Source organism: Emys orbicularis, chromosome 10 (genome assembly GCF_028017835.1).
Source record: "Emys orbicularis isolate rEmyOrb1 chromosome 10, rEmyOrb1.hap1, whole genome shotgun sequence".
NCBI classification, from domain to species: Eukaryota; Metazoa; Chordata; order Testudines; family Emydidae; genus Emys; species Emys orbicularis.
Genome location: NC_088692.1, coordinates 84,833,625 through 84,852,716, shown reverse-complemented (window position 1 = coordinate 84,852,716; position 19,092 = coordinate 84,833,625). Strand labels below are relative to the sequence as shown.

The following is a 19,092-nucleotide window of genomic DNA, read 5'->3' as shown; positions in this document are numbered from 1 at the left end:
AAATCCTTTCCATTATTATAATAGATAAAATTGTAAGAATCAGAGGCTCCTGTCATTAAGATAAGTTAGGTCTAGGAAAGCATTGTAGTCCCTGTTTTACTTCATCTTTCTCTTTTTTGATCCAAGGTGCTGCCTCCTTTGCTTGTAGAGGTGACGCAAGTTTATAAACACACCTGAAAAGAGAAATAATTGTTTGGGCAGAACTGAAAATCACTGCAGATTACTTATGCCAGATAAGTGCACTGAGTTAAAAATTATTTTGGATTTTCTTCTCACGTATGGACATAAAACTATGAAAGCTAAAGACAAATGAGTCCTTGCTGGGGTAGGGTTAAGACTGCAACAACCCACACTGTTTGTTATTGTAGGGTTGCTTAGAAGTTCTGGTTGTCACCCTTTAGGGGTAGCGGTATTGAAGATGGAGGGAGGGGGAAATAATTCTAGAATCTTGTGATAGCTTGCGAGAAAAAGTGTCACAAACCTAAACAGTCCACATCAGACTAAACAATAGAAACAGGGTTGGTGTCATTTAAGTCTTTTTTTTAATCAGATGGAATGAAGTTTGGAGTTCAAAATTTTCATTTAAAAATCATGGGCTAGATTCTGTATTCCTCTGACTTCAATGAGACTTTTGGATCCACAGAGATGTAGGCTCAACCTGCACACACTACACTTTTATCATTGGTCCACTAATAATAGAGAACAAACAATTGTAGCTGATCAGTTAAACATTAAACTACTGTTAAAAAAAACAACCCTCCTATGAAGCTCTTCAGGGAACTGCTTCTTCATATTCCATTAGTATCAGTGTATGTTGGTTAACATCTGTGTAGTTTTGAACTACACAAAGAATCCAGCAAAATCCTGCAGAAGTCCACACTTTTACCCAATGATACTGATATAATAATTGTAATATTTTGGCCTCTGATATGCATGTGCTTCAAGGTGATCTGTTATTGAGGTCTCCTTTTGGGTTAACCTGTGCAATTCACTACAAGTATGACGACAGTTTAAGCTCAGTCAAATTGGTACAACAATGACCTATCAGATATGATAATTTAAAGTTGCAATCTATTACTCCTTTTTTGTACATAACTGACTTGGTATTTCAACAGGAGAGAAATACAATGAAACAACAACAAAAACTTACCTAAAAATAACATTATAAGGTAGATTTGAAGAAAGAATGAAAATTTGATTGTCATGCTCATCGGATATGGCAGCGTGAAACTAAACTTCCCTGTTTCACTGAAGATTGGAATGGCCTGAATCAGAGACACAGCTGAAAGCAGAAGGCCAAGAAGATTATAGGCAAAATACAAAGGACAAGGTAAACTCTAGAGCTGGTCAAAAAACGAAGCTTCTCAAAGTTGTTCCCTTTTAATGGTAAAATATTTTGATACTTTCTGACCAGCTCTTGTAATCTAGAGAGACTTCAGCATAAACTAGTTTTAAGTGGCATCTTTAAACACACCTGCACCTAAGTCATGATATTTTCCTAGTTTTGTTTGTTGGCATTGGTGGGCAATGCTATGAATCCACCCATAGCAGCAAGATATTAACCTTACTGGCTAAGTTCAGTGCACTCTGCTGTTTCTTCCTCTCACTACAAAGAAAGTCAACCCAAAGAACCGAAGAAAAACAACACCCAAACCAGCCAAAAAAAGTATACAAAGGAGAGGGAAAAATGTAGAAGTCAAAACAAACCTATTCAACATTTCATTTTGAAACTAACCATCAAAATGTTGCTTCAAAACTAGCAGTTTTGTTTTGAAACTTTGCATTTGATCAGAATGAAATTATTTTGGTTTTGTCACAAAAAATTGATTTTGGTTCAAAGTAAACTAATTGTTTTCAGGTTTTTCAATTCCACCATCGAAACCAAAGTATGAGTTACTCTCTCATCTCTATGCAGAGCAGCACGATCTACAAGGCTGTGTTTTTGAGGCTTACCTTCTGCCAAGGTGCCTAAAGGATAGAGAGGAATCCAGATGGTATATCGGATCCAAGTTAGTAATTTCCATTCTATATCAATGCAGGAAAGCATGTAGAATGGATACCTAGAATAACATTCAAAGTTTGAAAGACAGACATTACGTAAAAGTTTAACTTTCCACTTAAGTTACAATATTGTGCATAATCACTGTATGATGTCGTGAATGTCAAATATTCATGATAAACATGATAAATTCGTTTAACTATTGTCTTAATTGTAAATAATGATTAAGAATATTAAGAAGGGACTGTTTCATATGGAGCTGCAGCAGGTATGTTTTTCCTCTCACAGCTTACAGTACTAGACTGTACGAAGTGGGTATTCACCCACGAAAGCTTATGCTCCAATACATCTGTTAGTCTTAAAGGTGCCACAGGACTCTCTGTTGCTTTTTACAGATCCAGACTAACACGGTTACCCCTCTGATACAGTACTAGACTTATTATCCTGGCAACCTGGATAGGTTTAACTGCCTGCTTTCTTCAAAATATTTCAATTTAGATCCCCAAAAATGAATAGAATACAATGTACACCTCTACCCCGATATAACGTGACCTGATATAACACGAATTCGGATATAATGCGGTAAAGCAGTGCTCCGAGGGGGCGGGGCTGCGCACTCTGGCGGATCAAAGCAAGTTCGATATAACGCGGTTTCACCTATAACGAGGTAAGATTTTTTGGCTCCCGAGGACAGCGTTATATCGAGGTAGAGGTGTAGTTGGTCTGACAAACACCAGAAATTCCAGAATCCATCAAATTCTTTAGCCAAAGGTCTGAATTTCCTGTGGAAAGTGACATGAAAATGAGATTTCCCTACCAAGGGCTGGAAATGGGTAGAGGAACATAGCAGCAAGTTTTCCCAGACATGGAGCAACATCGGCTCTCGCATCTCACATTGGAATCAGGCCCAGACTCTGCCAGATACAGGAAGCTAGCAAGACAGTTACGCTGTGACAAATCTGAGTCCCAAGGAACGTTTTACCAGCAGGGACTATAATGTGAATGCCACAGGGTGTTTCTTAATGGCAAAATCAAAATTATTTGAAAGCAAAGGCTGTTTTCCAGTAGAGCCCTGGCATTCCATGCATGGCAAAGGAAAATCCAACAAACCTGAATAGCTCGATAATACTCCAGCAGTAAAATACAAAGAACACCACCGCTTTGCTTTGCATTTCCTCCACATTTCCGAGGACAATAAACAAGACAAAATTTCTTCCAAGGACCTGTTTAACAAACCCCAACACATCCATGTAAGTATACTGAACAGATACCAATGCGGCACAGTCAGAGGGCAACAGTGAGCCCCTACCACTAGAAATACACAGCACAGGCTCCTTTAGAGCCCTGGGCACATGCAGCTCAGGGCCAGGGCAGATTAGTGGTGCTGGAAGACCAGGGCACGTGCCCCTGGAGCTGAGCTGTGAGCTGTGGAAGTGCTTCCTAAGCCTGTAGTCCTTGTACACACTGACCAGCTGTATTAGGGGCCAACCCAGAAGCAGAGAGAGAAGGTGGCCACATCTTTTGCAGCGCAGTGTGTTTGCTGTGGGAAGTTGAGCTGGTCCAAGTGCATGAGGATCCCCCACCCCGCTGTTCTTGTCTTTGCCCCAACTCCTTGTCTCGTCAGACAACCCAAGAAGGTAGCCTACCAACCCAGGCTAGGAAGCATGGATTCCTACCAATGGGGCAAAAGATATCCCTGGGGTAAGTCCAAATTGATGCCATTTCCTCCTCATCCCTCCCCGCTTTTTTTTAAGCAGTCATGTCTAAGACTATCACAATATAAACTGTAATAACCTGGGGTGCGAGGAATCTTAAAATATTACCTGGAGTAAAGAAGGTATAAGTGGTGACCTGACGATTCCTACTAGTGAATTCAGGATCTCTATAAATGCGAGTGTCTGACAGAAATACATCATGTCAGCAATGGTGTGAAATGTATCATAGAAGGAATCTATCAGAAACAAAAGACCGCTTTAAGGCATCTGAATTTGCCTGCTGGGAGAAGCCAGCTTAACTACACAGCCCCCAACATATACTAACTCACTCAAATATTTTAGAACTAGATTTGTGTTGGGAAAATGTAGTCTTCAGCCTTGTATGTAAAGCCGATATGCAGGCTAGTGTGAAGTCAGAGTAAAAGCCTTAAAAACTTTACCCGATCAAAGTAAAGTCCTATGCTGAAAGTATCACAGAATCACAGCGTTAGAAGGGACCGCAAGGGTCATCTAGTCTAACCCCCAATGCAAGGACAATTAGAGCCATTTCAGTAAATAATATGGAAAAGAAAGAGGGTTGTGCTGTGGATTAACAGAATGGACAATTGGATCTTTTAGTAAAATAACATTCGAGCCAATCCATTTTTAGTAATACTGGCTCTCTAAAGGTAAGAAACGTCTGTCTCAAGTGTGAGGTAGTGTAGTTATAGCCATGTCGGTTCCAGGACAGTACAGACACAAGGTGGGTGAGAAAATATATTTTACTGGACCACCTTCTGTTGATGACAGAGACAAGCTTTCAAGCCACACAGAGCTTGTCTCTCTCACCAACAGAAGACAGTCCAATAAAAGATATTACCTCGCCCACCTTGCCTAGAGTGAGACATTTTTCATCCGCCCCCCTGCAACGCAGTTCCTTTTTTAAAATTAAAACTTAGCATTTACAGATTACAGCAAATATTACTGATGCCCGTAAATCACAGGATCTGTAACTATTTACAGGTCCTGTCCTTAACGTTATGACAACTTTTGGGCGGGTTTTGTTGTGCATTTCAATGAAGTATTTACAAAAATAACAGGAGTACTTGTGGCACCTTAGAGACTAACAAATTTATTAGAGCATAAGCTTTCGTGGGCTACAACCCACTTCTTCGGATGCATATGCTATATGCATCCGAAGAAGTGGGTTGTAGCCCACGAAAGCTTATGCTCTAATAAATTTGTTAGTCTCTAAGGTGCCACAAGTACTCCTGTTATTTTTGCGGATACAGACTAACACGGCTGCTACTCTGAAGTATTTACAGTTTCATGTGGCTTCATTTAGATGTCATTGTTTAGAAATTACTGCAAAGGGTGAAAGGAGGAAGAAATAGCATGGATAAAATAGTGCTTATTACTTGCCTTTTCCTAAGATAAACAGGCGAACTGTCATATTCACAAAAATCCAGGAGAACCCCAAAAACTGCACAAGATTATACATGAACAAATATCCTCTCTTCAGCTGTCTGAAAGCTACAATCAATGTTAAACAATCATGTTAGCAAAAGGCAACAGCATTCCTATTTTGTGCAACTGGCTCTCGGTGGTGAGGTAGGTTAGTGAGTTAGCCGTTCAAATCTGAAGATGGGTTACAAGAGAAAACAAGGTTTCACTCTATTCCGGACAATACAGGACCACCAAACAATTTGCCATGTGGACTCAAGGAAAACAGCACTGGAATAACAGGAGTGCTGCACCTATCTCAGCTTGGGCTGGGCTTTCACATCCCCTGCTTGCACTATTGATGACAAAAATTACCAAATCCCCTATGAAACAGTAGTGTGGTTTTACTAAGCTTGTAAGTAGTTATATACATAATAAAGTGCTGTATGCTAGTTTTACAGAGACAACACGTCTATCAACACTACCGTGATAGCATCGTAAGTACTTAAGTGCATGCTTACAGCGGTAATATTTTGCCTGTGATGTGCATAAGCAAACTATTGCCACTATCTTATCCACCAAATCAACCTTACTAATTTAAAGATACAGTCACTTACGGTCTTTAGGGACTCTGGATTCAATTCTGATTTTGTTAATCCTCTCTTCTTCTTCCTAAAAATTATGGATAAAGTTTTAAAGGGTGTTAATGTAGTATTTCAATACAGTAATGAGCAGCTAATATTTAGTTAACTGTTCTGCTGCAAAGCTAGTGGGGTTTTAGACTCAGCTAATATCCTCTTAGTAGTCTAATGTGTTAAATTTTTCACCTAGGCAAAACTGTGCAAATTCTTCATTGTCAGGAAAGAGTGTTACTGCAATAGCTAATGGTTGTCTAACCAGCTATGCGACCTCCATTATATATTTTCATCTAATGAATATGTTTTTTGCTGTGAAAACTGCCATTTTCCATGTTAATTCTTAATCATTACCACCACTCAAAACTGTCCCTTTTCTTATGAAAGTGTGAAATCATCCTCTGGCTCTCTTCAGACCATTTAACACCCACCCACCAATTGTTAACTCCTGGGAAGAAGTAAAGTCACTCTGGATTGCCATAAAAATCAAAACAGCCCTTTGCAATATCCTGTATAACTTACATAGTCATTAGGATGTAAGAAATAGACTTGTCCTTCTGACCATGGGGCAGTGTTTGTTGTAGAACTGACACCAGTCACACTTTGCATGGGTGCTTGCGTCCTTTCCAAGGGGGATTGTTATTTCTTTGCTAACCATTCTGAATGCAGTAGAGAGCATCTGAATTACCACGTAGCTGAATGTAAAGACAGGGCCAGCCTGGTGGCTCAGGAGGCTGCTTCTGGACACTCCACCTAGAAATCCTCATTTTAGAAACAACCTCGGGCCTCCTGCTTTTCACACAAGCAAGGTTGGGGTGTTTTAGAAAGGGAGTCTCTCTTGGTCTTTGACTGGAGGAAACAGCACAGACTATCTAGGACAGAGGTTCTCAAACTGTGATCCAGTCCGGGAGCTCCATTCAGGTGGTCCGCGGATAGTTCCCTCTAAGGTGCGTGCCTGGGCGGCCGTACACAAGAGAATGAAGGGCCACCCACCTTAGTGGGGCCGTGCAGGCATGGCTCCACTAATTAGGTGAGTGGACCCTGGAGAAGATGCACATGTAAGGTGAGGTGGTGGCCTTGGGGGGAATAGAGGGACCGTGGGGTGAGAAGAGGGGGTGGGAGGAATTTGGGATGTGCAGGGCTGCGGTGGCTAGAGAAAGAGGCGACTTTCCCTAGCTCCAGAGCTGCGGCTGCCAGGGAGAGACGGCCGGGCTTCCCAGCCCCAGCTCGGGGGCTGCTGCAGTGGGGGAGAGAGGGCACATCCATCGCACTAGAAAGGTAAGACTATTGATATTAAAATATGAGTTGTGTGCTTTTATTTGTAGAACAAAATAACTTTAATTTTTTTTTTATATAGCGCTTTTATCCAAAGCGCTTTACAGTAGTTAGCTAACGGTACAAACAACATTTGGAAAGATCATTAAGTGGTCCGTTGAGACCCTCAGCAATTTTCAAGTGGTCCGCGAAATAAAAAAAGTTTGAGAACCCCTGGCCTAGGGGATATAACCTGCCAAGTTCAGAGCCAGAGCCAGATCCATTTGGGAGCAGCATTCTGATTTGGGGCCAACTCTAATAACAATATAAGTAAAAGGCGAGCACGTGCTTGAGACAGTCTCGTTTAAGGAGAGCAGAGGCAGACTGTCTCTCACGGCAAGGCACCTCAACTTCTGGAGACCCTGGTTTGTAAGTAGGCAAGATAGCTTGAGCCCTCTGCCAACGTCAGCTATCCCATGGATTTCAGCTTATTTAGACTGTGAGCTCTTCAGGGCAAGGACCATCCATGTATGTTTATATAACGTCTAGCACAATGGGACCCTGATCCAGACTGGGGCATCTGTGCATAACTTACAGATAATGCTCATTTTAAACCAAACACCTCACCTAGCAGTGCCTCCCCTTTTAGTTACAGGTCTTTATACTGAATCCGTTTATTATTGTTTCATTTGGATCTTGCCTCCAGGACACGAGACAGAACTCCAAATAAATATAAATATGTTAACTCAATGGCAAAAGTCTATGTATTTCTTTGGACATGCACTCGTAGCTGCTTATTTCAACTGCTCCGAAAGCGCGGGGACTACTGACCTTTGCTTTGAGTTCCATTTCAGCATCCGACTCATCTAGCCAGCGATCAAAATCAGGCGCTAGGAACAACGGACGCCGCTCCTGTTTGGTGAGTCTTTCCCACCAGTTGCTTTCTTTTTTCTGCACGGTGATGTTCAACTGCCTTTGAGTCACTTTGTACACAAGCTGCGGGAGACACAATGCGGGGTAGACACAAGAATGTGCCTCATTAGAACTGGGGCCCACATGACAAGAATGTTTTTGATTCAACCAGGGCTGGTGAAAGGTTCTGTATTGATAGCTCTGGAGAGCGAAGTCCTCTATCATCGATATACGTACAACACAGGCAGCAGCAGTGCGGCTTAGTCATGCTGCCCCAACCCTGACGTAGCGGGGTTGTGTCTAAGGATTTGTCTACATGCCAGTCAAGGGAAGTGAGCAGCTTGCGCAGACAAACCTGAGCTAGTTTTCCTCCAGCTAGCTCGGGTGGGGTAGCAGGAAGCCACAGAACGCTGGGTAACCACTCAAGCAGCCGGCTCCCACGGAAGCCCAGGCTGCTGCAGCTTCACGGCTCTGGGGCCAGAGCTAGCTAGATTAAAACGAGCTCGTTTGCGTCTGCGTGAGTGGCGATCATGCCCCCACTGCAGGAGCGATATACCGTAAGGGGAAAAAGGCCGTTCGGTATCCACAGCCACATTCAGCGCCCGCTGCCTCTGCGGTACCTGCCTATCAAGGAGGCCAGCTGCCGGGGTGGTGGTTTTTGGGATGGTCTAGCTGGCAGTAGACTGGTTTCACAAGACCCCCCCCAGCTCATTTCACACAGGCCACTAAAAGGCCATTGGAGCCGTGGTCGCCAACCTTTTTAAGCGCAAGATCACTTTTTGAATTTAAGTGCAACCCAGCATCTACCTCAAAGGAAATGTAGAAATAACAGTAATCACGCAAATCCAAACACCCTTGCCCCGCCCCCTGCCCCGAGGCCATGCCCCTGCCCTGCTCACACCATCCCCCCTCCCTCCATTGCTTGCTCTCCCCCACTCTCACCAGGCTGGGACAGGGGACTGCGCAGTGGGAGGGGGTGCAGGCTCTGGGCTGGGGCCGAGGGGTTTGGAGTGTGGGAGGGGCTCCAGGATGAGCCTGGGGCAGGGGTATAGGAGGGGGTTCAGGGTGCAGGTTCTGGGAGGGAGTTTGGGTGTAAGAGGGGGCTCAGGGCTGGGGGAGGGGGCTAGGGGTGCTGGCTCCGGGAGGGGGCTCAGGACTCGGGCAGCAGGTTGGGGTGCAGGCTCTGGGAGGGGGCAGGGACAGGGGTGTGGGGTGCAGGAGGGGGTTGGGGTGCAGGCTCTGGGAGGGGGTTGGGGTGCAGGAAGGGGCTCAGGCCTGGGTCTTGGGGTGCAGGAGGGGGTGCGGGCTTTGGGAGGGGGTGTGGGGTGCAGGCTCTGGAGGGAGTTTGGGTGCAGGGGGCTCAAGACTGGGGCAGGGGGTTGGGGTGCAGGAGGGGGGTGTGGGATGCAGGCTCTGGGAGGGCATTTGGGTGCGGGGAGGGGGGGCAGGGGAAGGCATTGGGGTGCAGGAGGGGTTTGGTGTGCGGGCTCCGGCCAAGCGCTGCTTACCTCAGACAGCTCCCAGGCAGTGGCGCAGCAGGGCTAAGGCAGGCTCCCTGCCTGCCCTAGCCCCACGCCGCTCCCGGACGTGGCCACCATGTCCGGCAGCAGCTCCTGGGGATGGGGGGTTGGGGCAGACGGCTCTACACACTGCCTTGTCTGCAGGCACTGCCCCCCGCAGCTCCCATTGGCCATGAACTTGTTTCACTCATGGGGGGTGGTTTTACTATACCATAACTTTGCCAGAAATAGCTGCGTCCACACTGGGAGTGCTTCACTGATACAGGAATACAGGTATACTATATGAGCAAAGCGCTCCTACTATCCCAGTCAAAGCATCATTTTGTAGCTGTAACTGAATCTACGCTATGGACTTTGGCTGGCACAGCTGTGCTGGTCAAGGGGGTTCCAGCACCTCTGTGACCTCACCTGCAGCAATATGGCCTCAGAGGCCACCTCTCCCTGTGTGCTCTACCACTGCAGATGAGGTCACTGGAGCTCCCTTGGATAGGTGGGTTTTTTTTGGGGTTTTGTTTTTTGGTAATACAGAAACAAATGGAACAATCATCCCTTAAAGCAGAAAAAGCAGGAGCAGTGCTGGAGTACTTTCCAGCCAGCCAATTCTCCCCTCCTGACACTGACCATCTCTGGTTAGATTTCCATGCTGTCTAGTCATATGACACTCAAGATGCCACTTCTGTTGGGAGCCATAGCTCGCTCCCCAGTCCTGGCCTCAGATTACCCGAACAGCCTGCCAGCACGTTGTTTGGTCTTTATCAGAGATTTTAAACACATGTCAAGTCTCTGAGGGGAAAGACACTGCTATGCATTGGCAAGGAGGCTGTGTGGGTGCACAAATACAGCAGGACGTGCTCAGAATGATTTGGGGTTAGACTAATGGCTGGTCCCCACATAGACCTGTGCCAATTTAACCAAATCAGTTTGCTAAAGCCAATGTCATTATTTCGATGCAGTTCTGTGAGTGGACGCTTATTTCGGAATAGAAGCGACTAGAAGCTAGTAGCCAACTGACTTTAGTTAAATATATCAACACTTTTTTTTTATTTTGCACTAAGAGTACCCAGGCACCACATTAACTAACTAGATCGATTTTAATTCTCACCTTTTGTTATTTTGTTGCAAATCTTTGGGTAGACAAGGCCTGGCACTCTGATTATAGTGGAGTTTAAGTCAAAGAACTTTTGCTTCTTTTACTGCAAAGCTTCACTTCTATATTGATGGGTTGGCAATTCCCTCGGAATTCAGCAATTTACCTCTCCAGAGAGGAGTTAAATTCTGCATTTCAACTCCTCTCCTTTCTTCTCTGCTCAGCGAGATGGGAAGGGAAGTTCTATCTGCCCCAAGGAAGGAAGGATTAGGCAGAATTTCCCAGATTTACTGCAGCTATTCCTAGTGGGCAAATAAAAAGAGCCAGGACAAGTCTTGCTACAGCTGCTGCCCACTGGGGGTGAAGATCAGTTCTGCAGGACCCCCTGTGACTAAAAGGACAGGCAGATCTTGGAGGGCCAGGAAGGGTCAATCTTACCAGTTAGGCTCTCTCCTGTTCTAAGACAGGAAATAAGACAGCGCTTCACAGTAAGAGAGTTGCAACATGTTCGTGCTGGGATTCTGAGTAATTCGTACAAGCAATGAGAGCACGTGTCAAGATTTTTAGCAAGGTCACAGAATATGTAAGAAGTGTTATTGATTATTTCAGAGAGGCTGCACTTCACATGTGCTAACTTAACAGTGGATGGTATTTCCCCCAACCTGGGATGTTTCGTTCAGAAAAACTGCTAGGTTCTCTGCTATTTTTCTGCTCCAGTAAATTTTTAAGCTACCCACCACTCTCTTCTGTAATTAATTTAAAGCCATGTTCCCGTAAACCCATATTTATGAGAGCAGTGTGAGATCTGTGTGAGTAAAGGTTGGGGAATCAGGCTCAAAGACGGGGTATTGAACATGTACAGCATTTAGAACTTCAAACCTTAGTAAAATCATCTGTTATAGCATCAGGAAGCAAAGCAACTATCCGAAATAGCATCCCAGGAGATTTAAAGCATAGCCATTTCCTTTTGGGTTTTTTTTTTAAACAGGAATACTTTTCTTTTGTAAAACAAAAAAGAAAAAAAATACATACTTGGGGCTTGACCGGTTCTAGAAACGCAAGCTGAAATTCATATACGTTGTCCCCCTTGGCACCATGACCCTGGGCTAAAAGAAAAGGAGCAACAATCAGTGTAAAGATCCTGAAGAGTCCCCCCCACCACCACCGCACACCGTCTGCAAAATGTACTTTAAACAAACACTGAATCATTATATTTACAAAGTGCCCTCCCCGGCCCCAATGTGCTGCATGATCAAACTATTTAAGAATGGACATGCAAAGACAGCGTCACAGATTTTTAGAATTTCATTCGCTTTTAACGAAGTGACATTTTAAAAATGCGCTGGGTGCCTTATGGGGGGTCGACATCTGCTATAACAGAGAATAGTGCTGGAAAAGGACCTTCCTGTGAGGCAGGAATGGATGAGGCTCCAGGAGGAGCAAGTTCCACCCAACGGGAGCTATCTCAGCAAAGGATCAGCTGCCCAACTTAAGATGCAATGGTGAAATCCCTAAAACATCAGTGATGACAGAGTGCAAATACGCACCAGGATTCATCAGTCTCCTACAAAGCCAGGTCCTTCCCCATAAAATCCTCTGAAAGCCAGCAGGCTCATCAAAAAATATGCCATTTTAAAGGGTGCCATTGTAAAATAATCCTGTCCATATAAAGCTCGATACAATCTAAGCCAACACATTACCTTTTTACCATAGGCTTCAGGGCCACAAGAGTGGTATACAGCCTCAAGGATGCAGTATGAAAGATACATAGTAGATTCCTAATGCAAAAAAAGCAACAGTATGTTCCTAGCACTAACCTGACAAGCAAAACAGCAAACTCGGTCCCTTAAGGTTGAACTGCTCAGTCAAAACAAAACAAAAAACCTTTACAAAAGAATCTATTTACCTTTCAAATTGAAATTTAGTTCCTGGTCCAAAACCTGATAGTATTTGCACACAAGGTCTTTGTGACAGCAATACTGCTTTCAGTGTGAAGTTTAGGGAAAGACACATGGAAAATCAGCTGACATATTTAAATGTGGTGCATGGTTGGTTTTTTGTTGTTTTTTTTAAATTAAATATGACCTTCTACAAAGAGTGGTGATCCTATCAACTACTACAGCTAGACCTAGAACATTTAACTGAAACTCAACACCACCAGCTGTATTGTGTTACACTTCCGCCTAAAGGCTCTGATGTTCAAGCTCCTCTGGGCGAGTGTAGGGGTCCAGGATTGGGGCCTAAATCATTATGACCAAGAAAAGAAATTAGAAAAGTTGTGGCCAGTAATCCCTTGGCAATCCTACCCTCTGTCCAGCTAGGCTGCATGTCGCTAGGAGTCCACCCCTGCGCAGAGGGGTCAGGAATGCTATTAACAGCTTTGCGAACAGGGGCTGCTAACAGGGAGTTTCGCAAGGGAGTTCTCCAGGTGAAGGAGGAGCTAATACAGCATCTGTAGGGTAAGTGACTGTCTGTAGTGTGTGTTTGTTTGTGTTTGGGGGTTACTTGCTGTGTGCTGAGCTTGTATTTGTTTGTTTGGTTGTTTGAGGGACCGTGTGCTCTGGCTGGCAGTTGGAGGCAGGTTTGAAAGCTCAAAGCCTCTGGTAATTGGCTGAGCCTTAATCAGTGGGCGGGGCATTCACTCAGGCCAGGGCTTTATAAAGCCGCGCACACGCGACCAGGGGCTGCTAACAGGGAGTTTCGCAAGGGAGTTTAGAAGGGGAGTGGGAGTCCCTCGCCAGCCGTAACCCCATCCCCGTGGCCCCCCCCCCTAAAACCTATAAACCAAACCACATTCCAAAACTCCCTTCTGTAAACCACCCTTTCACTAACTAGGATACAATGCAGGCAGAAGCCCAGCAGCAGAGTGGGGGCTATCCAGTTTATTGCACCGACTGTTGCATGTATGATTACCTGCCCTGTGGGCGGGTGGCGTATGTGTGCAGTCGGTGCAAGGAGCTCCTGGCCCTCAGAGACCATGTACGGACTTTGGAGGCCAGGGTGGCGGAACTGGAGGAGCTGAGAGAGGCAGAGAGGTATGTTGATGAGGCTTTCCGGGACACTGTAGAATTGTCCCACCTCCGCTTAGACAGCACCTGTGCTGTTAAGGAGGAAGAAGGGCCCAGGGAAGTAGAGCAGTCAATGGGAGCAGAGGGAAACTTTCCCGTAGTTGGGACCCTCCTTCCAGATGGTTCTGGGGTTGCCTCTCGCACTGAGGTTGCCTCTCCGGGGGAGGGAACTCCAGTTTCTAGGAAAAGGCAGGTGTTAGTAATGGGAGATTCGATTATTAGAAATGTAGATAGCTGGGTCTGTGATTTCCGGGAGAACCGTATGGTGACTTGCCTGCCTGGTGCGAAGGTTGCGGATCTCTCGAGGCATCTAGATAGACTTATGTGTAGTGCTGGGGAGGAGCCGGTGGTCGTGGTACATGTAGGTACCAATGACATAGGGAAGGGTAGGAGAGATGTCCTGGAAGCCAAATTTAGGCTGCTAGGGAAGAGACTGAAATCCAGGACCTCTATGGTGGCATTTTCAGAAATGCTCCCAGTTCCACGCGCAGGGCCAGGTAGGCAGGCAGAGCTTCAGAGTCTCAATGCGTGGATGAGACGATGGTGTAGAGAGGAGGGGTTCACGTTCATTAGGAACTGGGGAAACTTCTGGGATGGGAGGAGCCTATACAGGAGAGATGGGCTCCACCTAAACCAAAGTGGAACCAGACTGCTGGCACTAAACATTAAAAAGGTTGTAGAGCAGTTTTTAAACTAGGAGATGGGGGAAAGCCGACTGCTGCAGAGGAGCGTGTGGATTGGACACAGACTTCTCTTAGGGGATGATGATAGAGAATGATGATAGAGAATCTCCAGGTTATAGTCAGGAGCAGAGGACTGAAAAGTATAATGTAAGGGCCGGATCAGATGATAAACAGTCACATAAAAAAGAATCTGGCACATCAGAAAAAGGCAGGCTAATAAACAGGGACAAGTTTTTAAAGTGCTTGTACACAAATGCCAGAAGTCTAAATAATAAGATGGGTGAACTAGAGTGCCTTGTGATAAAGGAGGATATAGATATAATAGGCATCACAGAAACCTGGTGGACTGAGAGCAATCAATGGGACACAATCATTCCGGGGTACAAAATATATCGGAAGGACAGAACAGGCCGTGCAGGGGGAGGAGTGGCACTATATGTTAAAGAAAGTGTAGATTCAAATGAAGTAAAAATCTTAAGCGAATCCACAGGTTCCATAGAGTCTCTATGGATAGAAATTTCATGCTCTAGTAAAAATATAACATTAGGGATCTATTATCGACCACCTGACCAGGACAGTAATAGTGATGATGAAATGCTAAGGGAAATTAGAGAGGCTATCAAAATTAAGAACCCAATAATAGTGGGGGATTTCAATTATCCCCATATTGACTGGGAACATTTCACTTCAGGACGAAATGCAGAGATAAAATTTCTCAATACTTTAAATGACTGCTTCATGGAGCAGCTGGTACGGGAACCCACAAGGGGAGAGGCGACTCTAGATTTAATCCTGAGTGGAGCGCAGGAGCTGGTCCAAGAGGTAACTATAGCGGGACCGCTTGGAAATAGTGACCATAATACAATAGCATTCAACATCCCTGTGGTGCGAAGAACACCTCAACTGCCCAACACTGTGGCCTTTAATTTCAAAAGGGGGAACTATACAAAAATGAGGGGGTTAGTTAGACAAAAGTTAAAAGGTACAGTGACTAAAGTGAAATCCCTGCAAGTTGCGTGGGCCCTTTTTAAAGACACCATAATAGAGGCTCAACTTCAATGTATACCCCAAATTAAGAAAAACAGTAAAAGAACTAAAAAAGAGCCACCGTGGCTTAACAACCATGTAAAAGAAGCAGTGAGAGATAAAAAGACTTCCTTTAAAAAGTGGAAGTCAAATCCTAGTGAGGCAAATAGAAAGCACAAACACTGCCAACTTAAGTGCAAGAGTGTAATAAGAAAAGCCAAAGAGGAGTTTGAAGAACGGCTAGCCAAAAACTCCAAAGGTAATAACAAAATGTTTTTTAAGTACATCAGAAGCAGGAAGCCTGCTAAACAACCAGTGGGGCCCCTTGACGATGAAAATACAAAAGGAGCGCTTAAAGATGATAAAGTCATTGCGGAGAAACTAAATGGATTCTTTGCTTCAGTCTTCACGGCTGAGGATGTTAGGGAGATTCCCAAACCTGAGTTGGCTTTTGTAGGTGACAAATCTGAGGAACTGTCACAGATTGAAGTATCACTAGAGGAGGTTTTGGAATTAATTGATAAACTCAACATTAACAAGTCACCGGGACCAGATGGCATTCACCCAAGAGTTCTGAAAGAACTCAAATGTGAAGTTGCGGAACTATTAACTAAGGTTTGTAACCTGTCCTTTAAATCGGCTTCGGTACCCAATGACTGGAAGTTAGCTAATGTAACGCCAATATTTAAAAAGGACTCTAGGGGTGATCCCGGCAATTACAGACCGGTAAGTCTAACGTCGGTACCGGGCAAATTAGTTGAAACAATAGTAAAGAACAAAATTGTCAGACACATAGAAAAACATAAACTCTTGAGCAATAGTCAACATGGTTTCTGTAAAGGGAAATCGTGTCTTACTAATCTATTAGAGTTCTTTGAAGGGGTCAACAAACATGTGGACAAGGGGGATCCGGTGGACATAGTGTACTTAGATTTCCAGAAAGCCTTTGACAAGGTCCCTCACCAAAGGCTCTTACGTAAATTAAGCTGTCATGGGATAAAAGGGAAGGTCCTTTCATGGACTGAGAACTGGTTAAAGGACAGGGAACAAAGGGTAGGAATTAATGGTAAATTCTCAGAATGGAGAGGGGTAACTAGTGGTGTTCCCCAAGGGTCAGTCCTAGGACCAATCCTATTCAATTTATTCATAAATGATCTGGAGAAAGGGGTAAACAGTGAGGTGGCAAAGTTTGCAGATGATACTAAACTACTCAAGATAGTTAAGACCAAAGCAGATTGTGAAGAACTTCAAAAAGATCTCACAAAACTAAGTGATTGGGCAGCAAAATGGCAAATGAAATTTAATGTGGATAAATGTAAAGTAATGCACATTGGAAAAAATAACCCCAACTATACATACAACATGATGGGGGCTAATTTAGCTACAACGAGTCAGGAAAAAGATCTTGGCGTCATCGTGGATAGTTCTCTAAAGATGTCCACGCAGTGTGCAGAGGCGGTCAAAAAAGCAAACAGGATGTTAGGAATCATTAAAAAGGGGATAGAGAATAAGACTGAGAATATATTATTGCCCTTATATAAATCCATGGTACGCCCACATCTCGAATACTGTGTACAGATGTGGTCTCCTCACCTCAAAAAAGATATTCTAGCACTAGAAAAGGTTCAGAGAAGAGCAACTAAAATGATTAAGGGTTTAGAGAGGGTCCCATATGAGGAAAGATTGAAGAGGCTAGGACTCTTCAGTTTGGAAAAGAGAAGACTAAGGGGGGACATGATAGAGGTATATAAAATCATGAGTGATGTTGAGAAAGTGGATAAGGAAAAGTTATTTACTTATTCCCATAATACAAGAACTAGGGGTCACCAAATGAAATTAATAGGCAGCAGGTTTAAAACAAATAAAAGGAAGTTCTTCTTCACGCAGCGCACAGTCAACTTGTGGAACTCCTTACCTGAGGAGGTTGTGAAGGCTAGGACTATAACAATGTTTAAAAGGGGACTGGATAAATTCATGGTGGCTAAGTCCATAAATGGCTATTAGCCAGGATGGGTAAGAATGGTGTCCCTAGACTCTGTTCGTCAGAGGATGGAGATGGATGGCAGGAGAGAGATCACTTGATCATTGCCTGTTAGGTTCACTCCCTCTGGGGCACCTGGCATTGGCCACTGTCGGTAGACAGATACTGGGCTAGATGGACCTTTGGTCTGACCCAGTACAGCCTTTCTTATGTTCTTATGTTCTTAACTTTAAAACAAATGTAGTCACCTACCTTTGAAATGAAGCACGTTATCCGTAATGGTGATCTCGGGGCTCTGAGGAAAGAGAGGATGTTTTAGGCGGCAGGCGTGTACCCGTTCCAAACAAACTGTTTAACGCCAGGATGGTGGCAATTGAGGGGGATTCAGAATCTGACCCAGAAAAGCCTGGGAGCTTCAAGCAGCAAAGTACACAGGTTCCAGTTGCACCTGTGGTGCTCCAGCCTTTTTCTTGGAGCCAAATGCCTAATGCACCTGGCATGAGATGGGGGAACTGGAGTTAGGAGGGAGTCTCCCTGGGCTGTATACCCCATGCATGGGACGGGGCGGCCCTGTACAAGGAGAGGACGGTCTCCCCGGGCTGTATGCAGTGCATGGGACAGGGGTGCTGTAGAGCGGGGTGGGGTGTCTCCCTGGGCTACATGCCCTATGCACGAGAGGGGGGGTGCTGTACAGCAGGGAGGGGGTGTCTCCCTGGGCTGTACACACCATGCCCGGGACAAGGGCATTGTACAGTAGGGAAGGAGCGTCTCCCTGGGCTGTATACCCCATGCATGGGTTGGGGGCTCTGTGCAGCGGGGTGGGTGTCTCGCTGGGCTGCATTTCCCAGGCATGGGATGGGGGCTCTGTGCAGCGGGGTGGGTGTCTCGCTAGGCTGCATTTCCCATGCATGGGATGGGGACTCTGTGCAGCGGGGTGGGTGTCTCCCTGGGCTGCATTTCCCATGCATGGGATGGGGGCTCTGTGCAGCGGGGTGGGTGTCTCCCTGGGCTGTATACCCCATGCATGGGATGGGGGCTCTGTGCAGCGGGGTGGGTGTCTCCCTGGGCTGCATTTCCCAGGCATGGGATGGGGACTCTGTGCAGCGGGGTGGGTGTCTCCCTGGGCTGCATGCCCCGTGCACGGGATAGGAGCGTCTCCCTGGGCTGTACACACACTGCATGCAACAGGGGCGCTGTACAGCGGGGTGGGGGCGGCTCCCCGGGCTGCCTGCCCCGTGCACGGGATTGGGGGCCCGGCGGTACCTGCACGTCGCTCAGCTCCACCCGCAGGTAGAGCTCGCTGTGCCGCTGCGCCCAGTGCACGTGCGGGGTCAGGCTCTGGCTCTGCATGATGGCGGCGGCCGGGACAGGCCGGGCTCCGACTGCTCCGCGCGGCGCCTGGCGAGGCCGAGGTGGCTGGCTGCCCGGGACGCGGGGCGGAGCGAGCTCCCGGGCCGGTGCGCACGCGCCCTGCCGCTGACTCTTCCTGCCCCTCTCCGGCAGTCGGGTGCCCAGTGGGGCTGGGCCTAGGCGAGGGCTTGGTAGGTGGTACGTCCTAGCCTGTGTCTGGTGCGGCTGGACCCTGGGTAGCACCGGTGCATGGTGCAGCCGGGCCATGGGTGGCGCTGGTGCAGGTAGGCTAGGCACTGCATGGTGCAGCGAGCGAGGCTAGGTACTGCACTAGGGTTTGGTGCAACCAGGCGACAGGTGTCACCTGTTCAGCCAGGCTAGGGATTGCAGCATCGATGTGTGGAACAGTGGGGCTATGGACAGTGCAGCAGGGACGAGGG

The 19,092-nt window shown here is 46.1% G+C and overlaps 1 protein-coding gene across 1 annotated transcript; it reads right to left on the bottom strand.

Moving 5' to 3' along the window:
* Positions 1 to 96: 96 nt before the first annotated feature.
* On the bottom strand, positions 97 to 18,676 carry HACD3 (3-hydroxyacyl-CoA dehydratase 3). The gene is made up of 11 exons (XM_065412220.1): positions 18,566 to 18,676; positions 17,555 to 17,597; positions 11,577 to 11,650; positions 7,857 to 8,021; positions 5,754 to 5,808; positions 5,116 to 5,226; positions 3,823 to 3,950; positions 3,110 to 3,222; positions 1,954 to 2,060; positions 1,151 to 1,282; positions 97 to 173 (listed from the first exon to the last, which is right to left on the bottom strand). Exons 1-11 carry the CDS (start codon positions 18,650 to 18,652, stop codon positions 97 to 99), a joined length of 1,092 nt encoding a protein of 363 aa, XP_065268292.1. The 5' UTR covers positions 18,653 to 18,676.
* Between the last annotated feature and the right edge of the window lie 416 nt (positions 18,677 to 19,092).

Bases quoted from the DNA above. Each gene is read 5' to 3' on its own strand.
- HACD3 (XM_065412220.1), bottom strand. From the start codon at position 18,652: ATGCAGAGCCAGAGCCTGACCCCGCACGTGCACTGGGCGCAGCGGCAC. The intron at 8,022-11,576 runs GTATGTATTTTT...TGTCTCCCGCAG, and splicing joins TAGAACCGGTCAAGCCCCAA to CTTGTGTACAAAGTGACTCA. The intron at 174-1,150 runs GTAAGTTTTTGT...TTCTCTTTTCAG, and splicing joins CCTTATAATGTTATTTTTAG to GTGTGTTTATAAACTTGCGT.